Source organism: Aedes aegypti, unplaced genomic scaffold (assembly GCF_002204515.2).
Source record: "Aedes aegypti strain LVP_AGWG unplaced genomic scaffold, AaegL5.0 Primary Assembly AGWG_AaegL5_hic_scaff_1194_PBJ_arrow, whole genome shotgun sequence".
Lineage (NCBI taxonomy): Eukaryota > Metazoa > Arthropoda > Insecta > Diptera > Culicidae > Aedes > Aedes aegypti.
The window spans coordinates 2,029-23,546 of NW_018734617.1; the positions used below are offsets into that span (position 1 = coordinate 2,029).

The 21,518-nt window shown below is 35.8% G+C and overlaps 2 protein-coding genes across 2 annotated transcripts; one reads left to right on the forward strand and one right to left on the reverse strand.

Moving 5' to 3' along the window:
• Positions 1-280: 280 nt before the first annotated feature.
• Positions 281-2,636, forward strand: LOC110680325. The gene is made up of 3 exons (XM_021856151.1): positions 281-823; positions 1,770-2,077; positions 2,144-2,636. Exons 1-3 carry the CDS (start codon positions 757-759, stop codon positions 2,555-2,557), a joined length of 789 nt encoding a protein of 262 aa, XP_021711843.1. The 5' UTR covers positions 281-756; the 3' UTR covers positions 2,558-2,636.
• A 10,411-nt stretch (positions 2,637-13,047) lies between these two features.
• Positions 13,048-21,251, reverse strand: LOC5576014 (ribosome biogenesis protein NOP53). Its single transcript, XM_001662298.2, has 5 exons — positions 21,032-21,251; positions 20,508-20,942; positions 14,176-14,390; positions 13,511-13,691; positions 13,048-13,456 (listed from the first exon to the last, which is right to left on the reverse strand). The coding sequence occupies exons 1-5, from the start codon at positions 21,145-21,147 to the stop codon at positions 13,114-13,116; spliced, it is 1,290 nt and encodes a 429-aa protein (XP_001662348.2). The 5' UTR covers positions 21,148-21,251; the 3' UTR covers positions 13,048-13,113.
• Positions 21,252-21,518: the final 267 nt, after the last annotated feature.

Below are 21,518 nucleotides of genomic sequence, written 5' to 3' on the forward strand. Positions count from 1 at the left end.
TGTTAATTCAAAAAACTATGTGAAAATACGTCGAAAAAAATTTCCTTACAAAAGAATGTTTTACATAATTATTCGTATGGTCATGAAATGTCGAAAAACATGACGTCTTTTTAAGTCGCAGGACATCAACCGACGTAAAAAAAACTTAAGTGTATTATGTAACAGAACGCTGTATTATTTCTTACTGATTTTATACCTTTTGGTTTAATTGTTGTTATTATGTTAAATATTTTTTAATATTTATTGAGATTGTTAATGCAATATTAGATTCATTATGATATCTTTTTCAACAGGAATGATCGAAGTTAAGCAGCGACAGACAGCCAAATTTCTCAAAGAAAAAATTTTGGAGCTTCTTCAGTCGTACGGAGTCTCCATTACACAGCTGTTGGCTGTTACTGCGACAACGGAGCCAATGTGGTTGCAGCAGTCAAACAGTTACAGAAACAGTATGTAGCCGATCATCCGTCGCTTGAGGCATATGATGACGACTCTGATGATGATGATGAGGCTCGCGAAAGACTAATAGAGGATTTAATGGAAGAGCTTCAAAAGTCAGTAAGCCTGATTAGATGTGCTGTACACACGATGCAGCTTGCTGTAACCGACATAGTAAAGGCCACGGACGTCACTATAAAAGAAATAACTACAATCGCCAAAAACACAAGGAAAATCGGATACAAGGCTATGTTTGAATATAATAAAATATCGGTACCTCCATTTTACTCCAGAACACGATAGAATGGAGTGTACAAAATGTTGAACTACTTCAAACAACATGAAGAGTTCTACAAAGACATCGGAAGGCAATATCCTGAGCTTGGTAAGTTATGAGAAATTTTAAATAACTAAGAGTATAGTAGACATATGTTAGAATATCTATTAAGTTTGGTAAATCAACCCGGCTCAAAAGGCAAACAGACATAATACTAAAAAGACATATATTGTCCTGTTTTATTGGACAACAAAACGCGCCGCCATTTTTCAAACAAATCCAGAAAATCGTCGTCACCTACTAAGAGTGATGATTTACTACACTTATTTCTTTATACCTGTTGAACAATGTGATTTCTACGTTTGGGAGTGTTATATCTGTTTGTCTGTGATATGATGACCATTTTCCCCAGACTTCTAATTTTAAGTTGTTAAATATTATTTTAAGATTTACCCTCCACATTCCAAAAAAATAAATATCTTAGGCATTTTAACTGTTTATTTTTATTTTCGTCATTCTATCGACATGCGACATTGTTCTTGATTGAATATACAATTCAATAACAATTAAACATATTGTAACAAAACACTGTATTGGTTTTTAACGGTTTTATACCTTGCAATTCCGGTCAAATCCTAATTTTCGGGTAAAGCAACTGTTACTTTTTTCTGTGCATTTTATTCTTTTCAACACCAATTTAAATGCGATTCGTTGAATCGTTTGTGTATTGTAAAATAATTCTCAAATTGTGTTTGAAAATAATGCATAAACAATGTATCGTAATGTAATTGTATTGGTAATCTACGATATACTGTATTGTATTTTCAATGTTTTGAATGGTACTGTTGCAATACGTTATATTGTTTTTGTATTGTATTTTTTATCCAGGCATCGAGCCACACATTTAATTACCAATAGCTTTTAGGCCCTCTTATCAGATATTGCGAACAAAAAAAATATTTTTTTTAAATGTAAAACTGACGAAACTAAAAGTATAAACAGTTGAAACTGTTATTTTTCATTGATGTTTTTGACAAACTTTTCTTTTTTCCAGATCTCACAAATCATTGGAATTATATCGACGAGTATGTTTCCGCTTTTGAGCCTGTTTTTGTATGCACAAACAAAATGCAAGCCAAACATGTTTCACTGAGCGATTTTTATGTCCATTGGTTAAATACTGTGATGCAGGTTGGCTTGCTTACCAATAGCAACTTGGCAAAGTCATTGGTTCTGTCGTTAACGGAACGGTTAAAACCATTACAAAACAACATGGCATTCAAAGCAGCACTCCTCGTTGATCCTCGATTCAACTACTTAAACTCAAAGACGTTGTCGCCAGAGGACAAAGAGCAAACACGGGTAGGCTGATTGTATATAGATGTTTAAACCTATTTGATTTCATCTCAATTTTACATATGATTACAGTCTTTCATGCTTGCTACCTGGGAGAGAATAAAACAACTGGATCCAAAGTCGTCGAAAGAACATCAGGATACCGCTCAGCAATCAAAACCAACGAACTCTTTTGACACATTTCTAACCAGGTTATTTGGTGGTCTCCCGCCTGAAAGTGATCAAAACACGAAACCGTTGATCCAACAACTGAATGCTTTGGACTTGGAAGACCACCAAAGCTTTTCGTTCGATGTATGGAGTCATTGGAAGAACCGACAAAAAACATATCCTGAGCTTTCCAAGCTGGCACTGGTATTTCTATCCGTGCCATCAAATCAAGTCAACGTTGAACGGAGCTTCAGTGGAATGGCACTCACACTTACAGAACGAAGAACGAACCTCTCGGAAGAAAGTTTGTTTGAAAGTTCTGTTGATCAAACTTAATGTCGATTTGATCGATAAGATCATACCCGAAATGGTTTTGAATAAGCGGAAATATTTGCTTTGACCGAAAATAACAAAATAGGAAGAATCAACAAATAATTCCGTTTATTAATATCATATTTGTTCAACTCTTGTGCACCTCTTATATATAAGTTGTTCAAATGGTTTCTGTTATTTTCGCATAATTATCATGATATTTTCTTATATTTTATTATTGTTTTTTTTTCTTTCTAAATTTCTTGTGCAACGAATAATAGAATTCTGATTTTTGTTTTTCATTAAATCATAGCTTTTTTATATTATTTTGTATATATTTCATTCATTTCATCATATCTGTAAAACAATTTTACTATTTACTACTGTTTTTCAAGGTGTGAATTTAAAACATTTTCAATAAATTAAATTTATTATTGTTAATCTTTTTTCGTTTTCATTACTTCTGGTCAAATAATTTTTATGCACGCTCCTACAGGTAGGTTTAGAGAAAATGTGTATACGTGGTAAGTGACGCTACATTGCTGCTGAGAATGCGTTAACATTACAAAATATGTAGGTATATAATATCGCACACAATACGGTGCATTGGTACATATGTGCAGTGCATCTTACCATTTCTAAACCAACATTAGAAAAGGTCACGATGACATTGATAAACCATGACTTTGCAAGACGCTGTTGAGCCGAATTCAATTCGATCACGCTTACCGAACTAATAACAGGTTCGCAGTTAATACATCAGAGGGTTAAATTGAATACACTACGCCACTTAATTTGTGCAGACTTATTTCGTATTTATTTCAAGTGTTTTGTGCATTCAATTTTACTATATACATCGTTAATGATAAGTTAATCATCAGAGGAATAATAAATTTTAAAGCATGTGCATGATTCTTCTTATTAATTCAACGTTCATTTCAGTGTAAGCTCGCAAAGTAATTGACAATGTGCTCTTTTCTAATGTTTGACTAGAAATCCGTTTTTCCTTTTTGTTATGTTATTTCAGCTAACTTAAATTGAGTGTGTGATAAAAACATAGAATATCTGCGATTATCTTGTCCGCCTTTTTCTGTCCGAGTCTTCTCACACATCACAGTCACATATTTCAGTCACTATATTTGTAGTGCGGCGAACCGGCAAGGTGTACGAAAATAAACGATCAATCAACGAATAAGAATGAATAATTGACAAGAGGCGATTGCGTATCCTATAAAAGTAACAGGAAAAACAATATTTTCTCGTTTAGTTAAAATAATAAGGGCCTAGATAATATTTTGTCATATTCGATTTTTCAGTTACTATCGTGATTGACAATTATTTTCGCCAGCCTTTAATTATAGTGGCTTCATGCAACACTACCTATAAACAATCTTCTGATTCTGTGAGATTGTTTGCTTATAGCTATAGCCGGCAGATTTAAATATTAGAAAAAGCATTACTTCATATTACGTATTACGTAAAAACAAATCATATTCAACTACAGTTCTGTTACCCATGTTTTATAAATGCGGAAAGACAAGTAAGTGTTCAATTATATAACAATTTCAAAGCGAAATTTGTCATGTACACCGTTTATTAGGGAAAACAAAACAATTGAACTTAAAAAGATAATACTGCCCATAAACGCATAATTGTCCCATGTGAATAGGAAATCCAGCAAACATGGGACTGACATGCGTTTATGGGCAGAATAGTTATTGAAACTCCACAAAAGGAATGCAGTATAAGCTATTAAATATGCAGCTCGCATAGTTTGAGTTACTATGGAAGTATGGAATTAATCAAAACTGACAAGCTGTTATGCTTCTTTATATGGAACAGATCAATTGTATTCCTGTATCTTGATTAGGCGGGGCGTAGTATAGTATAATATACAATCTTTTTGAAAAATTTTATTATCAATCACTTCATTACATATTAGCGTTACATTATCATTCGCTTTGGATGGCTTTTGAGTTCATTTCGTGCAAATATTCGATAGTCCAGAATTGCTACACTTTTATGTCGAATGCAAGGAACGCTATTGCCATAATTGGCACAAAGACAATGCTTTTTAAAATCCATTTTTAGAAGCCTAAAGTCAATTTAGTACTAAAACTATTTAATTCAACTGCTTTGCAAGGTTTCAAATTAACACCAACAAGTCATGCTTACGTTTTAGAAGCGCGGTTCAAATTTGATTTTTATCCATACTGTTGACATATTACATCTATAATTGGTACACCTACCCTACACCGGGGCAAGATGAAATCAAAGTTTTGAACACAATATCAATAGAGAAGGTGTACCAGTTTTCGCCATCCCTGATTATAAACCGTTTTACGGCACAAATGGTTGCCAATTGTATAGTGTTTGTTAAATTGCTTATAAAAATATGGAAAATAATAGAATAAAAATGGACCGATGGTTAGACTAAACCCTTTTTACATTTCCATACAGGTTTGAGGTAATTATTATTCTTCATTAATTCTTTCCTTCATACCTAAGATCAAATATTCGTATAAAAACGAAAAGTAAAGCCAGCGGCATGAGTTTTACATAACTTTGAAGCAAAATATGAAAACTACAAAACTCATATCTTCTTCTTCTTCTTGGCATTAACGTCTCCACTGGGACAGAGCCGGCTACTCAGTTTAGTGTTCTTATGAGCACTTCCACAGTTATTAACTGAGAGCTTTCTTTGCCAAAATTGCCATTTTAGCATTCGTATATCGTGTGGCAAGTACGATGATACTCTATGCCCAGGGAGGTCAAGGAAATTTCCATTACGAAAAAATCCTGCATCGACCGGGAATCGAACCCAGACACCTTCAGCATGGCTTTGCCTTGTAGTCGCGGACTCTAACCACTCGGCTAAGGAAGGCCCCATACAAAACTCATATATTTCTATTTACTATCACTTGTGCCACTGTTTAGGAACACATGTGCCTATAGTAGCACTATTTATTATTTCTGTTCCTATTGTAGCTAACATTTTAAGCAATACTATTTATTTTGATTATTTTTTAAACAAAATCGAGCTGTCAATCAATGGTACCTAAATAAATAGCTGCTGACCTTCATGATAAAAAATATTGTACAACGATTTATAGCAAAATGGCCGTAAAAAGCCACTAGTAGGGGAACTGGTGGTAAAATGAACAGGGGTGGTAAAATGAACACCGTGCCTTTTACCGAGAAAAATCAAATTTCAATGAATTTTTATCATGCACGGACGATTTTAAGCACAATTCGGTGTGTTCGGGTTGATACGGAGGTCAATTGAAGTAAAAATTTCAACGAAAACTAAGAATTTAGAAAATTGCGTTTGAAAAATTAGAACTGACGTAACTTTTCGCTCGGAGGTCCAGAGGATTTTCAGTGAGGTAAATATCGTTATGATATGATGCCAATTCTGATATTTTTAAATTTCTTTTTGAATGGGTTACAATCCTTGAAGGATACATTTTCGGATATGCAATGAAAATTTTCAAAAATATTTGTTTCGCTCACGTTTTATGCATGATGTTCATTTTACCACCAACAGATGTTCATTTTACCCACATAGTGCAGGTAAAATGAACATTTGGATCGTTTTTTGCTAACGATAAAAATATGTGAAAATTTAGCAATTTTAGTCTGAATTAGTGTCGCTGTTTTAGATAACATCCCTACCTTTGATGATGTGCGATAGAACTACAGAAATTCCTCGTTTTCTATTAGAAACAAGATGATATCCTTAAGGTGTTCATTTTACCACCCCTTCCCCTACGACTATAGGGGACTGTCTACTAAAGAAACACCGACCCTACATATATATGGATTAAAAATTATTTGATTATTTGGTGGTACCATTGGAAAATAAAACTATCAATAATTATTAGTAACTGCTGAAATGTTAAACGATATATGAGCTCAGATTTGGCCTCTAATAAAATGCTATTTCATATAGTAATCCGTAAACTAATACCGAAACATGAAAAATTGATGTCCTAATGATTTTGCCAGCGATATTTTTTTTGAGATTTATGTTAAGGTTTAAATTAAAAAAGAAAGTTTGGAGATTTTTGTAAAAATCGATTTTTATCTCTGTAACTTATAATTTGATTGCAATATGATTGTGAATGATGTCAAAGCTTTCAATTGAAGAAAAAAGAGCTTAAATCGGTTGAAAAATAGCTGAAAAAACGATTAAAATTCAAAAAGTTGAATATCTTGAAATAAACTTATTATTTTTTCCAGTACTTTACAAAATTCTTCCATTGACATCTCTGAAAATAGTAATCCTATTTCGATGAAAATTTGCTTTGCAATCAGAGCTTTCATTAGCTGATAAAAGAACTTGAATTGGTTCAAAAATGGCTGATCAAAATGCAGACAGTTGAAAATATTAGAATATGCTCTTTACTAAACTGTACAATACTGATTGAATCATATCTCTGTAACGAAAAGTCCGATCTCAATGAAATTTAATAGCGTTCTATGGGAATATAGCTTTCATTTGCAGCTAATGAATTTAAATCGGTTGACAAACGGCTGAGATAATTATGTGACATTTAGATCTTGTGCTGTGCGCTAGCAGAAAGTTTAAAATAAGAAGATCTAGGACTTTGTGCGTTCATTATTTCAGAAGATTACTGCCTTTGAAATCGTGAATAGGTGCACAAGTTGGCCATTGTGGAAGCCATGTTTTGATTCCAACATGTGTCAACTTAAAGGTGAAGATGAATCCAAGCCAAACATAAAATTTTCAAGATCACAAATCTGAAGAACCAGATAACCGATCATGCTAAAAATTTAATAGATTGGTCATCACCAGCGAATAGCGTGTGTCCAGTCGATCGCATTTATCCCAATAAATAGTCAATTAACGAATGAATATGATTACTTTTCCGTAATAATCCAATTTTGTAACAAAACATTGAAATAGTTCAAATGAATTATAATCGATTTAATTTATAACATTACTGCCGTTTTATGCTAGTTGCTAATTTCATAAATCATCACTTTCCCTAGACAGCGTCCATTTATTGCGCAACGCTAAAATTGAGAATTTTCAACCACCTCTTCCCGTCCTAACGCCTTTAGTATGAAAAAATTCAAATTTTTGTATGAGCCATAACGCTTGAGCTAACCCCCCCACTCTCCCTACGGTTACATAATTTGTGGATGGTGCCCTACTGCTTAATCGAAATATTAGAGAAATAAACATATTTTGAAATGGTATTGTGAAGTTTACATTCAAATGTTAAAAGTTTTGACGATATCGATGTGTGTACGTTTCATTCTTTCGTAAATGAAATTGACTAAATGTGAATCAAAATCCCTAAATTCACAATTAAGTCAAAGTCGTGTCACCAAGATCAATGTTTTTTTTTAATACTATTCGTATCAAGCAATGAATTGCATTTTAATTTTTAAATGTATGCAAGGTTCCTATCTATTCTACCTTTGTTTCCGCCAACATTATCCAAATATGTCAATTTGTAATATTATTTTCGTTAGTTTTATAAATTACTACTCTGACGTTTAATAAATTATGACTATAGCGCATATCAGACGTTGTGCACAGTTAGATAATCTGCTAATCAATTGGTTTTATTGACTTTTACGTTATTATTTGTTATTTCAGGAAGGAGTTTTGGATCTGATTTTTCATGATGCTCATACCGTCAACTCACCCTAATCCGGCATTCCGTATTTCAATGTCGATTAATTGAACCAGTGTAACAGTTGGTTTTCATGACTACCTTAATGATCCTTCGAACCTCAATTAAAATGATTTTGCGTTCGATATTTTGAACTATACATAACTCTCATACTCGATGATCTTTCCAATATCGATTTATAAATTGTTGGCTGTACCAGGGCCACCCATTATGCCTTGCCAAATGATTCAACTTTGAAACTCTACGTCAGGATTCCTATTAAATATTTAACAGCAACTGTTATTACTTATTATATTCATACATTATAAGAACTACTTGTCTTTCCACTTGTTGTTATTATTGAAGACAAAAATTTATCACATCAATAATTAATTTGATCAAATTCCCAAAAGGTTCATCAATCTCACCAAAACTCTTGCCAATTACAAGACTGCATTATTTCGATCGCTGCAGCTATGAGTAAAAACTGTCATGACATTTTTTTTCTTCTTTTCTTTTTGCATTTTGAAAGTTTATATTGCTCTTCTGTGATGATAGCCAGAACAGCAGTGAAGAACATTAAAAGAGAAAAGCGAAAAAAATAAAAAGCGGTCATCTAACGCAGCTAACACTGTCTTGTCGCATTGAGCTTTCAAAATAAAAAGCTTCGTGAAGGTAGCGCTGTGTTTTCGATTTTTTTGCATCGCTTCTGTAATGCAGCAGAAGAGGTGTGCAGTACTAGATGGCAGTTGAACAGAGGATATTCTAGGAATGTTTTTGCTGCCTGGCTGCCGTGATTAAATGTCAACAGTTCCCATCCCTGAATTTAGCCTTAGGCCGTTGTCATTGGTGGCGAAGTGAAGGCTCTCCGTACCAATTATAGGGCGGAAAAAATCCTCTCTTCCGACCTGAGCGTTGGCATCCCCGATAACAACTTTTACGTCATGTTTTGGGCACTCTCCGTAGGTCTTGTCGAGACAATCAGAAAACGCATCCTTCGTGTCGTCGGGTTTATCGTTTGTCGGCGCATAGATGTTGATCAGACTGTAGTTGAAGAATTTGCCCCGTATCCTCAATACGCAGATCATCACGATGGTGGGGCTGCCACCTTAGGGGTAGCTGACGGGATACAGCATTTCATACTCAGCCGCTGGATGCCAGAACAAACGCTGTTTGAGCCGCACCTCCTTGGTGGACAGACGCTCGAGATGCACCTCCTCACTCTAGCTGATGTCAGAAGGACAACAGTGCCCAGGCTGCACTACCAGCTAAGTACGCAACCCTTAGCTGGCGGTCTTTGTCATCATTTGACCCGTGGAAGCGTGAGGTAGGGACTTGTGAGGACCAGAGCTATGTTGGACGCTCCTTCCTAGTTGTCGGCTCACAATTTCACAACCCAAATTGGGTTGTTAAGTGATGAAAAAAAAAAAAGTTAAGTGATGAAAAATTCACACCTTTATGTAGTTTGATTGAAAGAGTACATTTTTCTAAGTGTAGGACACAATTTTACTGCGCTTTAATATCCTAATTTTGATATAGTAAATGATTTTAAAAGATTTCATTCCATCGACTCAATGACATATCAATTTACATAAAGACAGCTCGTCCCGAAGTAATATTTACCGAGCGGGGATTTAAACGCGATTTTCATACTAAATTCAAACGTGTTTTAAACATAGTTGCAGGGCACATAAAATCATGAAACATTGGATTCTGGCTCAGTTTTTAACGTAGCATTAGAATATGTTAAAAACAGGTTTTAAACAAGCCAATTTCCATTGTCCCTAATTATTATCGTCCAAAAATGTTCAAGCATTCATTACAATAACGTGTTTTGACGTTAACTACGTCTTACGGCAATATACTGGGTGTCAATTGAAAATCTAAAATGTTGCGACCGTCACGAAATAATGTAAGATTTTGAATACTAATAGCTCAGCCAATTATTGGTAGATTTTCAATATTTTCCCACCAATCGCTCGGAAATTTATACAACATTTTACTCAAACGGAGAAAACTTTTGATTTTTGACGATAGACTGTCGAAAATTGTGAAGATGTCGACCCCTTTCGTACGCAACCAAACACGTTCAAACACGTGGGTTGGGAAGCATACTATGAAAGCAGACCAATTTCTGCTTCTTCGCTCATTCTTCTTTTGACGTTAACTACGTCTTACGGCAACATACTGGGTGTCAATTGAAAATCTAAAATGTTGCGACCGTCACGAAATTATGTTAGATTTTGAACTAACGGAAGGCTGCAACTATGACAATCGACTAAAATTCAAGTGCAGAAAATCACTTGGCGTAGTTAACGTCATGCGGTCGTGTCTTGTACACAACCCCCTCTGATTTTTTTGTATATAAATAGTTGACCAAAGTCGTGTAAAAACAGTGTCAAGGGTTTATCAATCGAAAAATGTATTGTTTATAATTAATTTCTGAAATTATTTCCAGCAACATTAGTATTCGCTTTTGAAGTCCTGGACAAGTTTCTGAGAAACTTTTGATCTTTTTCGGTTATTTTTTGCCGTTTCTGGCTTATCTGCCGAGTATTGATGATGTTCCTTCAGAAACCTGGTTTAGGATTTATTCCTAGATTGCTCAGATCAAATATTGGTCCTGGTTTTTGCCAAAATTCAATAAAATATTTCGGACAAAAAATTCATCCCAAAGTTGCTCTCTAAGTTTTGCCAGAACCATGTCCAAAACTTTTCCCACTGAATGTTTACATTTTCGGTTGGAAATGTCTATGGAATATTAACCTGAATTCTTCCAGAAAGTTAGCCGGGAGTCCATTTTTCTGGAATCAAAAATCATGATAAGGTATCGTGGGGCAAGTGGGTAAATGGAGTAAGTGAAAATAATTGGTATGTTTAACTGAATATGTATGTGAATGAACGTTTTAAACTCATGCGTAAACCTTTGAGGCTATTGAGAACATTACGAAAGGTAAGAGAGTTCTGAGATTTTTCAGCCATTATTTCATAATAGAGCGAAAGATAGTTAACTTGTCAAATATCACTTCATAACAAGTTAGCGGCGTGCAATATATAGCTACCTAGAGAGCAAACACAAATTCAATCTATAATAAGAAACTTTTCACGCTCCCCACGTGATTAGAAAATTGAAGGTGTTTTAATTTAGTTATTTTAGGGCTACGACGAATTAATTCTAAAACTTTTTCTATTTCAGTTCGAAACTGTCAGATAGGACAACTTGAAAGTGGTACAGAAAATTATTGTCCGTAACTTCCACTGAAAATAATAAAATAAAATTTCACGCCGCCGACTTGTTACGGAGTACTAGTTGACATGTTAACAATCATTCGCTCTATTATGCAATAATGGTTGAAAAATCTCAGGAATCTCTTACGTACCGTATTGCTCTGAATGGCCTCAACGGTTTACGCATGATTTTGAAACGGTAATTCACATATTCAGTAAAATATACACATTATTTTCACTTGCCCCGCGGTACCTTAGTTATAATATTGTTGAATGATTTTAACAAGTATAACTGAGCAGAATAAAATTGAATTGACAAGAATAAATTTTTCTTTGTTTACATGTTACTTATGTTATTGCTCATTGGGGCGCCTTCACAAATGTTGTAGTTAATAGAAATCGTGAATATAACTGTTAGTTTTTGAATTTATTGTTCAAAACGATAAACTTTTCACTTGTGAAAAGTAAAGAGACTTCCTTCAAAGGGCAAATAGCCCACTGGAAGCATTAACGTGTAGTGTCTTTAAGGAGACGTTTTTCAAAAACTTTTTCTGTATTATTTTTTCTTCAATTTTGCATAAAAATAAATTTTAACATACTGCTTATATTTGGTGGGAGTTAAGCTAAAAAGTACACGACTTCATTAGTTTTAATCCCAAGAATCCCAACTATGCGAAATCCATTACCCACTTGCCCCACTTACTGATTTCAAAATTACACTATAGTTGCCTTTATAATAATAAATATTTCTTTCTTTCTTTTCATGTTTGAAAAGCTAACCCTGCCTTAAATTTCATTAAAAGTGACTTTAGTGACCATTCTCATGAAAAAGGTGACTTTAGTGACTGTTCTGGCACGGACAATTTGAGTGGACTGTATCGATAAGTCCGTCCAGACGCGGGTCTTCAGAGGTCCTTGACCTCCACCTTCTCACTATGAATACTGAGGACGAGTTTTAACGCAAATCTAAACTTTATTTTCGACCGCGATCTGAGTATAGAGACGTGTTCTCTTGGTGGACATTGGTGGCTAACCAAATGTATTCGGGTGCAAATTGGCTGTTATAAACAAACGCCGATATCTGGATGCGGCGATCTCTCGGGAAGCGAGAGATGGGAGATAGCTCTTATCGCTCGTATCATGGAAGAATTAAACATCTTCAATGCGATCTAAAGAGATCAGAACCAGGAGTTCACAAACCAAATGGGCCGAACAGTGACTTTTTGTTGAAAATAGTGACTTTTTAGTTAGACTTTGAACCTTTAGTTTATAACAATGAACTTACACCATACTAATAATACCTTAGATACTATTACAGATTACGTGGAACTCAATTAGAGATTAACTTTTTTTCAAACTTCTTTCACAAGAAAACCATGAACCAATATTTTGAGATAATTTTCTCCCAATAATTTTGCTCGAAGTAGTTGAAAAAAGTGACTTTTTGACGAAAAAAAAGTGACTTTAGTTGAAATGGCTTCAAAAAAGAGACTTTAAAGTAACTGACTTAAAAAAAGTGAGCAAGTCATTAAGTGTGATTATCGACATAACATGGAAGAAAACATTTTATAGTAATGCATATAAACGATAGTTCTTTTATGCATCCTGGCGTGTGATATTTCAAAGAATTTACGATGATTCCAAAGTGTTTGGGTACTTTATTCCACATTCTTTAAACTATCAGAGCAATAAATACCCCAGCCATTATGGCGCCTCCTTGTGGGTACTCAGCGTGTAACGTTTCCACTTCTTGAGCGTCGACCGATTCGTACGCGGAATGCCATCGCGATGTTTCTTGGGCGCAATCAAGGTACGTTTCTGGAAGCTTTTAAACCTATCCGCCACTAAACTCTTGGCTGGCGCGAGTGTCCGCAGGCTATCTGCCAGCTCAGTAGGTTCCAGGAAGTCATCCTCCGGTTCCTCGTACTGAAGGTACGCCACCCGACCGGGTTTTTGCAGCTTCTCTTCCATGCGTTTGGCACGGTTTTCCCGCTTCTTTGCTATACCTTTCTCCTTTTTGTTCAACTCAGTGCTTAATTCTTTGACCCTAGAGAGGAAAATTTTTAGAATTTAGTCCCACGATAATAAAATACAAACATACTTGTTAATGTCCTTCAGCTTCTTAAGCTCCACCTTAGTAATGGCTTCCAGGTTCCGCCTTGCAACTGCCCGGAATTGTCGATTTTTCTCGCTTCGCTTTTTTTTCTTGTTCTGAACCGGCTGGTTGACCGCAGAGTACTCGTTTTCACTGTCTTCTTCGTCTGGGGCGGCGGTAGTTTTATCTATTAGAGAAAAACATTATCATGTAATTACCCAAGTAGCCAAAAAGCACTGTAATTCGCCCTGCGTGCTAATGTAGTGCTATTATAGATATTATTTCTAAATGAGGAACATATTGCAAGTTAGGCACATTGGAAAATAGATGCCTCAACTAAGAAAACTAAAGAACAAAAAAGGGGGAAACGGATGTATATCATATAGTTATATAAAAATTCTGATATTTCCAGAATTCAGTAACGATTTTGCTACGCTTGCAATAAATTTGAACGAAATCGATTGAATTTTCTTTTTTTTAACTCGTGTGTGTATCCAAAATTTTCTTAATCGCCCCAAATCCGTACGTACGTACGTTCACAATAATACAAAAATGATCCATAAATGTGGGACGACTTGACGTCAAATCATTTCATATTCAGCATCAATTGGAGATTACCCAAATTTCATATATTTTAAGGAAAGGTTCATATAACAACCTATTTAACATACCTGCATTCTCGAATAAACCCTCGGACATTTCCTTGAGGACCATTGCTTCCCTTTCTTCCTTGGACATTTTGATGAACTTTTTAGTCACAACCCGATCCAGATGTTCACTGTGCTTGATTTTCTTCCGCTCCTTTTCTATCACTGTCTGCTTCAGCTCGTTGTAATCGTCGATCGAAGGATTGTAACTAGCGCCACTGGCCGGTATTTCAACATTTCTGCAAATAAAAAGTGATAACAAATTTGCTGTTGAATCAAGATGTGCTGAAAACACATAAGGTAGGAGCGATTCTATAACATTCCCCCGAAAGCAATTCCCCAGAATACGAACGTACGAACCTAAGACATATTTATTCCATTTGGGGTAGCCCTGATCTGCCCATAACTGCATATTTGTAACATTCGACAAAAGTAGGCATTGAGTAAATGGAATACCAAGTGTGCATTTTATTGCAAAATGCTGCCGTGAATCGCAAGTCAGTCCCATCTGTAAAAAGTAGGCATTGATAAAATGAGCTGTGAAGTTTTCAAACTAGTTTTCCATACGAATATTCAAAAATTTCCAAAAGATTGGAGCGTGTTCCAATCCTTATGCAACTTTTACAACTTGCTTTTCACTACGATACCTTTCCGAGAAAAATATAAAGATCATCAAAACAAATTACATGTTTGTGTTCCATGGTGCGAAAGTCTATAGTGGGACTGATATGCGGTCACTTTTCATAATGGGACAATTTGACTTGCTGTTTTTTTTCCTATTTTTCCGAAAAAAACATATTATTTCATTAGTGCAGCTGAAAGAGCATTGGAAGAGATGTTGAAAACTGAACTCAACTCAATTTTGACGAAAATGCAGATGGGACTGACTTGCGATTGACGGCAGTTATGGGAGGTAACTAAAATTTCAATAAATTACCAAGAACTCAAAAGTGCTTATTTGAGGCTGATATTTTGTACAACTCATATCGCATACTAGGTGAATAGTCAAAAAATAATTCTGATCGAATTTTCATTGCTATTACATTACGAGGCACATTTATAATCTCAATGTGACTGTTATGCGGTTATTTTTTTTTTATTTTTTTTTTTTTAATTTTTATATCAGTATCATTCCAAACATTACATTCATTTCTTATATCTAGGTGTTCTGTGTTATTTGACAACACTATCATCCTAATTTGGTAAAACAAATTTAAGATTTAATTAACATTTTGTTAACAACATATTACATTTCATTTGCCGTAGCAGTTCAGTTTTTTTTTACAGGTGAGTTGATTTCACCTGCTTATAAGAGAAAAAAAAAATGTTTTTAATATACTTAACCTAACTTAACCTAAACATATAACGCATTAATCGTGGCAATAGAAGATTGTAACGATTTTTGCCTGAAATTATTAATGATTGTATTTGACATTTGTTCCAATGTTTCAACATTGGATATTCTATGTAACTCATTGGTACTATACCAGGGAGGAAGCCTCAGAATCATTTTCAAAATTTTATTTTGAATTCTCTGCAGAGCTTTCTTCCTGGTATTACAACAGCTAGTCCATATTGGTACAGCATACAACATGGCTGGCCTGAAAATTTGTTTGAATATCAACAGCTTGTTCTTAAGACAAAGTTTTGATTTTCTATTAATAAGGGGATAGAGACATTTTACATATTTATTACATTTGGCTTGAATGCCCTCAATGTGATTTTTGAAAGTTAAATTCTTATCTAGCATGAGCCCTAGATACTTAACTTCATCTGACCAATTTATTGGAACCCCTCTCATCGTGACAACATGTCTACTTGAAGGTTTCAAATAAAGAGCTTTTGGTTTATGTGGGAATATTATTAGTTGAGTTTTGGAAGCATTGGGAGAAATCTTCCATTTTTGCAAGTATGAAGAAAATATATCCAAACTTTTTTGCAATCGACTACAGATGACACGCAGGCTTCGTCCTTTGGCGGAGAGGCCTGTGTCATCCGCAAACAAAGATTTTTGACATCCCTGAGGTAGCTCAGGTAAGTCAGATGTGAAAATATTGTATAATATTGGTCCCAAAATGCTGCCTTGGGGAACACCAGCTCTTACAGGAAGTCTTTCAGATTTGGAGTTCTGATAATTAACCTGAAGTGTACGATTTGACAGATAACTTTGAATTATTCTAACAATGTATGTTGGAAAATTAAAGTTTTTCAATTTTACAATCAAACCTTCATGCCAAACACTGTCGAATGCTTTTTCTATGTCTAGAAGAGCAAGACCAGTAGAATAGCCTTCAGATTTGTTGGAACGGATCAAATTTGTTACACGTAAAAGTTGATGAGTGGTCGAATGTCCATGGCGGAATCCGAACTGTTCATTGGCAAAAATTGAATTTTCGTTGATGTGGGCCATCATTCTGTTCAAAATAACCTTTTCAAAAAGTTTACTGATGGAGGAAAGCAAACTGATTGGACGATAGCTAGAAGCTTCTGCAGGATTTTTGTCTGGTTTTAAAATTGGAACAACCTTAGCATTTTTCCATTTGTCAGGAAAATATGCTAATTGAAAACATTTGTTAAATATATCAACTAAAAATGATAAGCTACTTTCTGGAAGTTTCTTGATGAGGATGTAGAAAATTCCATCACAGACAAACAGACGTCACACTCTCATCGCTGTCCATCGACCAACTTTTTAACGATCGATTCAAATATTGGGTAGGTGGACAATCGACCACCCGCAGCGCTCGCGTCGTTTTTGTTCGTGTTTGACGTTTACACACTACCGCCGCCTGTTGGTCCATCGGCCAACTACAGTGTTTTTAGCATTGGGCGTACATGATTTCGCGACTATGATTTCGATCGAGATTTGTTCTAAGTGTTACGTCTGTTTCTCTGTGATTCCATCATCGCCAGGAGCTTTCATGTTTTTGAATTTTTTAATAATAGTTCTCACTTCTTCCAAATCAGTCTCCCAGGCATTTTCGAAAACGTTCTCTTGATTGAGAATATTTTCGAACTCCTGAGTAACTTCATTTTCAATTGGACTAGTAAGTCCTAAATTAAAATTGTGCGCACTTTCAAACTGCATAGCAAGTTTTTGAGCTTTTTCGCAATTAGTTAGTAATAATTTGTTTTCCTCTTTCAATGCCGGTATTGGCTTCTGAGGTTTTTTCAAGATTTTCGATAATTTCAAAAAGGGCTTAGAGCCAGGGTCCAATTGAGAAATTTTATTTTCAAAATTTTTGTTTCTTAATTGAGCAAAACGTTTCTTGATTTCTTTCTGCAAATCCTGCCATATAATTTTCATAGCAGGATCGCGAGTGCGTTGAAATTGCCTTCTCCTCACGTTTTTAAGACGGATCAAGAGTTTAAGATCATCGTCTATAATCACGGATTCAAATTTTACTTCACATTTTGGAATTGCAATGCTCCGGGCTTCAACAATGGAATTTGTTAAAGTTTCAAGAGCATTGTCAATATCAAGTTTAGTTTCTAAAGAAATGTTAACATCAAGATTGGAGTCAACATACGTTTTATATATATTCCAGTCGGCTCGTAAATAATTGAAAGTGGAGCTGATAGGATTGAGAATCGCTTCTTGGGATATTTGAAATGTAACAGGGACATGATCAGAATCAAAATCAGCATGAGTAATCAGTTGGCTACAAAGATGACTAGAGTCGGTTAAGACCAAATCAATCGTAGATGGATTTCTAGAAGAGGAAAAACATGTGGGGCTATCAGGGTATTGAATTGAGAAATATCCTGAAGAGCACTCATCAAATAAAATTCTGCCATTGGAATTACTTTGAGAATTATTCCATGACCGATGTTTGGCATTAAAGTCACCAATGACAAAAAAATTTGACTTATTGCGAGTCAATTTACGCAAGTCAGTTTGGAGCAAATTAACTTGCTGCCCAGAGCATTGAAAAGGCAAATAGGCAGCTATGAAAGTATATTTACCAAACTGTGTTTCAACAGAAACACCTAAAGTTTCAAAAACTTTAGTTTCAAATGATGAAAACAGTTGATGTTTTATACGCCTATGAATGATGATTGCAACTCCCCCACATGCCCCATCAAGTCGATCATTACGATAAACAAAAAAGTTAGGATCTCTTTTGAGTTTAGATCCAGGTTTTAAATACGTTTCGGTAATAACTGCTATATGCACGTTATTAACCGTAAGAAAATTAAACAGCTCGTCCTCTTTACCATTCAGAGAACGAGCATTCCAATTTAAAATGTTTAAATTATTATTTGGATCCATTAGAAAAACGTAATCCAATAACAATTTGATTTGTAAATTTTACACCTACTTGGACTGCTTCAGTCATAGTGGTGGCTTTGAACATTGCATCAATCATTAGATTCAATTGTTCAGTTAGAAAATTAAAATCAGAGGCAGACATGTCATGTGATTTCCCATTGGAATTTTCGGTAGACGAAGAAGCGGAGTTACCTGTGGCGGTAGGGTTTTTTCCATTTGATTTGAAACTAGTAGAATGGGTACCCATGGATCGAGCAGGGGAGGAGTTCGAATTTCCTGCTACGATATCGGCAAAGGATTTACCGTGGGTAGATACATTCGAAATAGAAAGATTCGAACGGCTACCCGACGGATTAAAATTAGTTTGTGACTGAGCATGATTATGATCTTCCTGATGGGTATGATTCCTAATCAAGCGATCGTTAACTGAAAAATGAGCATTGTTTGATACTCTACCAGGCAAATTCCGGAAACGACCGTTATCGTAACGGATATTATCTTTCATCTGCCTGGCACGAGCCTCAATGACCTTTTTTCGTGAAGGACAATTCCAAAAATTGGACTTATGGTTAGCCCCGCAATTACAACATATGAATTTGGTGGTATCTTCCTTCACTGGACAGACGTCTTTGGCGTGAGAAGAACCTCCGCAAATCATGCATTTAGCATCCATGCGACAATTTTTTGTACCATGACCCCACTTTTGGCACCGACGGCACTGAGTGGGGTTCTGGTAATTTCCTCCAGGTTTCTGGAAATGTTCCCATGTCACACGGACATCAAACAAAAGTTTTGCTTTTTCTAAAGCTTTAATATTATTTAGTTCTTTTTTGTTAAAGTGAACTAAATAAAATTCTTGAGAAAGCCCTTTCCGAACAATGCCAGATTGGGTTCTCTTTTTCATAATGATTACTTGGACTGGGGAAAATCCAAGTAAATCATTTATTCCATTTTTGATCTCTTCAGGTGATTTATAGTCACTTGAGAGACCTTTCAAGACAACTTTGAACAAACGTTCAGTTTTGTCGTCATAAGTAAAAAAATTGTGCTTCTTCTCTTCAAGATGTTTGAGAAGAAGCTCACGATCTTTAAGAGTTTCCGGCAAAACGCGACAGTCTCCTTTCTTTGCGATTTGGAAGGAAACCTTGATTCCCCTAATGGAGTTCAAGATCTCCTGCCTAAATCCCCCAAATTCGGAACAACTGACCACGATAGGCGGCACTCTTTGCTTCCTCACTTGAATCAAAGAGCCTGGGCTAGAGGCTGCTTCGATTTGGTGTTCGGAAAATTTGTCTAGAGCATCGAACTGATTGCTCATTTCGATACAATTATTCATTTCACCCTTGGAAGAAACTTCGCATTCCGGGGAAGCGTCCTTTCTTCCATTCTTGCCACGTGTAGTGACAGTTTTAAAACCCACTTTTTTGGAAGGAAGTAGTGAATTCAGAGATTCACCCTTCCTTTTGTTTGTTGTTGATACCATGTTTAATTAAAAAACGAAAGAAGACGTGACCTTCGAAAGGTTTTTTCCCAAGACGGTGTCCAAGAAGGATTACCACCGCTAGCTTTCGCCAACGGGTCCAACGAAAAATCGAAGGCACGGGTCCAAACAAGGATCGTAAAGGGATCAATAGTAGAAAAAATAGTACTGAAAAGTACTGTTTTAGTAGCACTGAAAAGTACCGTTTTTAATTTTAGCACTGAAAAGTACTGTTTTTGTAGCACTGAAAAGTACTGTTTTATTGCTTTAGGTAGTTTTTAAGAAAACTTCCAAGAGCAGAGAGAATTCGTGTACGCACAGCACGAAGGTACGATGCGCACTGTTATGCGGTTATAATTACCAATGTGACAAAACAACTTGGTTTTTTTTTTCGAATTTTCACAGATTTTATTAAGTAGATCGAAATCATCGAAAGTATTTATCATTTGATGACTCTCCATGGTATTAACTCCAATTTGTCAAACATGTCGAATGTGACTGTTATGCAGTTAGGGGCAGTGATGCACCTTCTTAAATTACTGATGAAAAGCTGGATACAACACTATATTGAATTAAAATTGAAATTTGAAAGTAGCTACTTACTGAACTGCATTAGGCTTAGCGTGCGTCGACTCTGCAACCTTAACCAGAGGCTTTCCGGTGTTTTTCATATGATGCAGCACAACATGTTCCGGGAACCATTCGTGTTTCAGTTCCGAAGGAACGGCTTCTTCTGCCCAGATGTCCTTGTTGAAGCTATTCTTGACGCCACGCAGCGATTTGTGATTTCCGACCAACGATTTCAACTTTTTCTGCTCCAATCTTGAGACTTGAGAAGTTCGCTTTGTTATTTTGGCATCGTTGGTCACCCTATTTCGCTTTACGATGGGATCCGGAACTTTGGAGCTGTTTTCCAGCGAAATGCAGTACTTGGGACTGGCGGAGAATTTGTCCTTGCGTGCTTTCTTCAGGCTCTTTTCGGTAGATGGAATCGTCTCGGACAAAAAGAGCTCGGCATCCGATTTATCCGCAACGGTTCTGAAACAGAATGAATCATAACATTGCACACATGTGGACGTTTACCTCTCCGCTTCTAGGTTATGAAACAAGGCGAAAATAACTCTCACCCGATTCGTTCCTCTTGACGTTGTTCCTCCAGGAATGAGTCCACATCCGAAATATTGATGTTTTTCCTCCATGCGGCTTTAGTTTTCATCGATATGTGACGATTTTTTTCCTTCATTTTCACGAATTTTCCCAAAAATTACGTAGAGCTGAAAATCAAACACACAACACGACAAACTCCGATCTGCGATCCGTCACTGACCGGAATGAAGTGAGCAAAACAAAATAATGCAGTTTTGTGCCTTTTCTTTGTCTGCCTCATTCGCATACACACACGAAAATTCTGCCCGACTTTAACGACATCTGTGGGAATTTTTTCATTGATCCCGCGGGACATAAACTGAAATGTTTCATGCAAGCACGCACGGGAAAAAAAATCTGTGGTAAAAATTACTATTTTAGCTGACTACGCCCATTCTTAAAAGGGGCCGTCCATAAATGACGTAGCATTTTTTCACTGATTTTTTACACCCCCCTCCCCCCTCGTAG

Bases quoted from the DNA above. Each gene is read 5' to 3' on its own strand.
- LOC110680325 (XM_021856151.1), top strand. From the start codon at position 757: ATGTTGAACTACTTCAAACAACATGAAGAGTTCTACAAAGACATCGGA. The intron at 824-1,769 runs GTAAGTTATGAG...TCTTTTTTCCAG, and splicing joins AAGGCAATATCCTGAGCTTG to ATCTCACAAATCATTGGAAT. The intron at 2,078-2,143 runs GTAGGCTGATTG...ATATGATTACAG, and splicing joins AGGACAAAGAGCAAACACGG to TCTTTCATGCTTGCTACCTG.
- LOC5576014 (XM_001662298.2), bottom strand. From the start codon at position 21,147: ATGAAGGAAAAAAATCGTCACATATCGATGAAAACTAAAGCCGCATGG. The intron at 13,692-14,175 runs GTATGTTAAATA...TTTCTCTAATAG, and splicing joins GGGTTTATTCGAGAATGCAG to ATAAAACTACCGCCGCCCCA. The intron at 13,457-13,510 runs GTATGTTTGTAT...TTTCCTCTCTAG, and splicing joins AAGCTGAAGGACATTAACAA to GGTCAAAGAATTAAGCACTG.